Source organism: Styela clava, chromosome 2 (genome assembly GCF_964204865.1).
Source record: "Styela clava chromosome 2, kaStyClav1.hap1.2, whole genome shotgun sequence".
Classification (NCBI taxonomy): domain Eukaryota; kingdom Metazoa; phylum Chordata; class Ascidiacea; order Stolidobranchia; family Styelidae; genus Styela; species Styela clava.
This window is the reverse complement of record NC_135251.1, coordinates 19,316,028-19,321,801: the sequence shown is the minus strand read 5'-3', so window position 1 is coordinate 19,321,801 and position 5,774 is coordinate 19,316,028. Positions and strand designations below refer to the sequence as shown.

General features: G+C 35.2%; 1 protein-coding gene across 1 annotated transcript; it reads right to left on the bottom strand.

The window, feature by feature from the left end:
- Window positions 1-891: 891 nt before the first annotated feature.
- LOC120335855 (uncharacterized) lies at window positions 892-5,042 on the bottom strand. Its single transcript, XM_039403471.2, has 2 exons — window positions 4,151-5,042; window positions 892-3,956 (listed from the first exon to the last, which is right to left on the bottom strand). The coding sequence occupies exons 1-2, from the start codon at window positions 5,014-5,016 to the stop codon at window positions 2,426-2,428; spliced, it is 2,397 nt and encodes a 798-aa protein (XP_039259405.2). The 5' UTR covers window positions 5,017-5,042; the 3' UTR covers window positions 892-2,425.
- Window positions 5,043-5,774: the final 732 nt, after the last annotated feature.

The following is a 5,774-nucleotide window of genomic DNA, read 5'->3' as shown; positions in this document are numbered from 1 at the left end:
AAGGATCATCGTCGCAAGACAGTCCATGTATCGTCACGGTACCTCGATTCAGGTACTGACAAGTTACCGCATATGATTTTCGGGGAATTGGTTATAAATTATTTTGTTTTGCCCTCCGCGTCTACTATATTTGAGCATAGCTCCCTTGTTTATTATTATTATTATTCCTATCGTTATGAAAAAATTGATTTTCTCTCCAATTACTGAACCAATTGCTTAGAAATTTTCAATGGTTCAAGATTTTTTTTTTTCGCTAGAAATGGAATTATGAAGAATAGATGATCATCGTCACAGGACTTGTAAAAGTGTTACGGCAACCAGATACAGGTTCTGCTAAGCTACCGCATATGATTTTCGGGGAATTGGTGATAAAATATTTCGTTTTGCTCTCCGTGGTCGCATATTTGAGCATATCTCTCATTTAAATAATAATATTACTATTATTATTATTACGCAATAGTTTCCAGTCAACTGTACATTACTGTGTGACCCAATAGTTACAATGTAGTCTATCTATGTATTTTAGATTATTGTTTTGATATAGATTAAAATAGCCTTTCGGTTTTAGTCAGAGTATATGCTTGCGACTACTTGTTCCTATATTCGGCCAGTGTTTTATTTATTGTTTAGAACTTTGTACACTTATTTGAGTCCTGTTCTTGTTTATATGATTTCCATAAAAAAAAACTTTGTGCTGTTGGCATAGTTCTTTCCAGAACTGTTTGCGATAAATGAATTGAAAATTGCACCTGCCACAAGCCGATTTTACTGAATACAGACCATCCAATTTACCTGATGAATCTGTGAGAAATATGTACAATATGGAAAAATACGCCAGGATCTGAGGACGAGATTAGAAAAATATAAACATGGCTTACAGTCAAGTATAATCTAAATAGTATAAAAGATTTTTTTATGTATTCATTTCGTCCAGGGTCGTGTCTTTCGTCAACCACAACAGAAAACATATAAACTTCCATAAAAAAAAAAAAACAGAAATGATTACCCTAAATAGTAGGACCACTGTGCTACGGGCAGGGGCGCGTCAAACCTTTCTGCTGTCCGGGGAGAGTTTCTGATAATGCAGCCCCATATGCTTAACTTCAAAATTTGTGAAAAAAACAAATTATATATGTTTCTATACACGAAAATAAATAAATCAAAGGTCAAGTATAAATGCAATGTTTGTGTTTTAATATTTAAATAATCAAACTACGCAACAAACTCGCCCCAATAACGTGCTGCCCGGGACTCCTTCGCCCCTCCCTCTAGACACACCCCTACGAGAAACAAAATATTTATATAGGACACAAAATTATTCCCACTAATAGAACAATTTAGCAAAGTTCAACCAGATGTCAATGGATAATTACTTTTAGGTGCTATCTCAAAGCAAAAACAATAAGTATATATCAGGAGTTACGAGAGAAATTGAATGCTTCTGTAAACAACCGTAATTATACTGACTTCGATAACAGTGTATAGTAATCAAACAGTGCAAGAAACATAGTTAAAGACAATACTTTAATATTTTTGTTTTAATCAGAAACTCATTAAATCAACTGCATATATAGCAAAATCATGAAAATGCACAATTTCTCACGTCATAAAATTTTGACATTCCCCAACACACAAATCCTGTATAATTCATATTTTACGTTTTGTTTCAATTTGAACCAACTTTGTAATATATATTCACGATATGCTTTACGGACAATACAATGTATATACTGGGTATTTAATTATAAAAATGAATCCTTATCGATTAGTAGCCGCTTTCATCAATATAAATAATAAAGATAATACCATAAATATATACATCTGTATTGTAAAATACTTCCTCAAATATGAATTCCAATGTACAAGACTCAAAGACCAAAAGAAAGTAAAGGCGCCATGAGATTGGGAACCTGTGGCAAGCGGTATATTTGGCATCACATTTGATAAAAAATATATAATCTATATTATGTATATTTTATATATCCAACCTTTCTTTGTTAGTCTACTGTCGGTAACTTTGCTTTGAAATAACTTCCATGCATATTAAAAGAAAATTTCTCTTTTTTTAAAAGTTATTTCAAAACGGTTTTACAAATTAGGTTTTACAAAAAAAGTACTTATCGCTTTCTGCGATCTTGCCTACGAAAATAATGATTCCAATCACTCCACTTTATGTTATTACCTAATGTTTGTTCGCGTACAAATATAAGCTAAAATTGTTCTGTGAGCCGCACGGAATCTATCAGTATGCCAGAGTTTGGACCACCCTGGTCTACATGTACCCGTTCAAACTGGAAATTCTGTTTTATCATCGAGCAATTTATAAGCATCATTGCTTGGTGTTTATCCCGTGAATTCAAATCGTATTTTTTCTTTTTTTAAAGCTGACAATGAAATTCAAATTTTTATTTCTCCGTGTTTTCACTCAAGTTTTCTTTTCAGCATTTTCCTCTTCTTCAACTCCTTCTTCTACGTTTTCCATAACAGAATGGAAGAATCGATCAGCTCCTGTATCGATTGCGAAGGATCCAAATGTAGAATCATCACCAACATACGCTTCGTTGTCTTCTTCTATTTGTTGTTTCTTGCGTTCGACTCTTAGTTCAACTATTCCAGCCGAAGACTGTTTTCTGCCTCCTTTATTGTCTTTTTTCTTATATTGGGCGGAATAAGCATTTGAATTGGTAGACGAACCAATGTATACTGAAGTTGAAGTCATATCTACGCTTGGTCGTGGTCCAGACGAACCCGTCTCTGAAATCTTTGTTATATTCGTCGATAATGATGTTACGCTCTTTTTTCGCAGGTCAGACGTGCTGACGTTACTCATTTTTCTCATTTGATACAGTGACGACAAGCTGACTCGTCGAGCTCCTTGAATTACGTACAAGGCACCACGTCGCACATATCCTAGTTTTGTCTTCTCCAGGAAATCCTCGTATAGCTTTTTTGATGCTTCGCGAAATCCACGAGTTCTCAAACTGTATATAAAGCAGTTCCATAGACTGTTTGATGTTAATAAGATGACTGAAATGTATTCTGCTGAGGTGTAAGCCCTTTCAACTGGAACGTTCAAATCTTTGGGGTCGTTCATTGCCGTTTGAGGCAATATAAATCCGGCAATGATACAAGCCATTGCGGGTAGAATGCAGATTGTGAAAACTAAGACCATAAGTGACAAAGTTCGAGCAAGTCGCCTTTCCAATGCGTCAGAGTTGGAAGAACTCGAGACAATTCTCTCACGATTTCTTGCGTGTTTTTTCGACGTTTCGAACGTGAAAATTGTCACGATCCAAGTTATTACCAAAGGAAGTAACAAACCGAAGAACAGTAAAACGAGTGAGGTTAATCCAGATGACGCAATAAATAAGGATGAAATAACATTATATTGGATTTGTTTGATAAACGTAGGCAAAACAGCCAGAAAAATTGACACTCCCCATAGTGCTGCACATGCAATTTTGGCTTGACGTTTTGCGTTATGTTTGTTGTATCTGAGAGGACGAAAAACTGCCCAAAATCTGTCGAAACTTCCCCACATCAATGTGTAGATAGATACAAACAAAACTAATATAGTGAAAAATCCAGTAAAAACAATATAAGGGCGAGGAAATCTTTGTCCAAACGTTCCTCCGGGAAAACGATGAACAAGACTGTTGTTACCGAAGGGAAAATGTGCGACCCATGTGTCATTTTCTGCTGTGGACGGATGAGGTACAATTCTTCCCATTTGTCTTGGTGCAAAAAACGTCAAATATTGCATAGCAATCATATTTGGCCAGATAACAAGCCCAACACATAAATCTGCAATTGCAAGAGAGATTTTGTATATAGCCTGACTATTTCTTAATTTTGGTGTGACTGCAAATACACCCAAGATCACAATGTTTGCAATTAGTGTTGTGAACCCAACAATCGCCATCATAACAAGGAAAATAGTCATGGTTCCCCTGCACCTGAAAACATTTTTAAAATCGAATTAGTGCGAGCATTTACAATATATATTTTATAAGAGAAAAATAGACAAAAGAAAAAAACAGGATAAGACACTGTCTGTTTATAAATATTAGAAGTTTAGTTTTAAAAAACTGATATTGTGATTAGCTTTCTCGTACGACACTTCGATATCACATGCTTTACTAGGACTCACCACAATGAAGCTCCAGTCCACGGGGAAACATCGCGATACATAGCCGTGTCGTAATCGTATCCATTCCATTGTATTCCGCAGAAGGGAAAATAAGCTTCAACGATTTCATGAAACCTTCCAACTCCGCCGTCTTTTTTGTCGAAAAGTGCAACTTGGATGCAAGGTTTGACTAAATCTCGAAGATGCATTTCCGATGAAACCAGAGACTCGGCAAGTACCAGCCATCTCGCTTCAGTAATTTTGTTTTTACGAGGTAGGGGTTCAATAAAACCATAACTTTGAACAACTTGTTGAACAGTCTTTACACATTTCTCTTCTAAAACAGTGTGATTACAAAATCTATCGTATATGAGAGATGTGTATTCAGAAAAATTCCACGTTGGTTCTTTGCATTCATATTCAAATTGGTAGCATCCCCATCTCTGCAATCGGTCTAAAATGGTTGTCAGGTAATAGCCTCCATTTGACCACCTTGATTCGTAACGTCGCATTTCCGCCCGGCAACATCGATCAAGAGCTGATGAATTTGGCTTATGCGTGTCGTAACAATGCCAGCGTTCAAAAACATATATTGCTTCTGTGGAGTTTTGGAATTTGTGTCTTGTCGAATTTTTAGTCCTTGTCGAGGTTACGGATATCGGTTTGTTTGTGCTGTTTGCGAGCTTGTTCTGTCCAGTTAATGTCTTCTTTGTTGATTTTATATTTTTTGAGGCTAATGTTGTGGTAACATAGGTTGTAGAGGTAGTTTGAGTTTTATTTGTTTCCAACATATCAGTGTTCGAAATTACCCCGTTTTGTGCTTGTATACATAGTTGTTGTGATTCCAAAAGGGCAACAATTAAACATAACCTAATAAACATTTTCATATTTTACAGTGATAAGGATAAACCAGTTTTCACTAAAATAGTAAATATTGTAAAAGGAAAAGAATACGTTAATGTGACTACAAGCCAAAACTGAAATCTGAACGAATAATTTTCTATAAAGTGAAATTAACCTGTAGAATTAACTAAATACAATTATCTGTTATTTATTCATATTACCTTCGCTTTTTGGATTTCTTTCGAACACTTTATTTTCAAGCCCGCTCTCTGGGCTCTGTTTACATATTCCTATTCTCACATAAGCTTGTGTTTGCGATTTCTTAGTCAAATTCCAGCGAAAAATTTAGTTTTAATGGAATAAAAAGTAATAAGATATTACGAAGTTCTTCATTAGATATCAATATCCTGCATATTATATATCTAATAATACAAATTGTAGCAGATTTAGCATCAGTCCTTTACCTAGAAATATTTAACCATAATACTATGATACAGAATTCAGTATGGCGAATACGGCTAGTGGGCATTTATTGACTTATTTCTGCTGCATATATAAAATACTTACGGATTAGCAAATTACTTTCACTTTAGAGCTATAACAGCAATTCCCAGCCATTGGCCGTTTTCAATAGCATGATGAACTGGTTTAAGTTTTGGCGTTAAGTAGTTATTAGAAAATTAGGATTGTCGCTTATGTGTCATCAGAATCTCGTAAGTATTGCCCCCATAATGTATAAGATCTGGTAATTCAAAAACGGATGTGCGAAGAATACCATTTCCAACTCTTAATGGCACGCAGT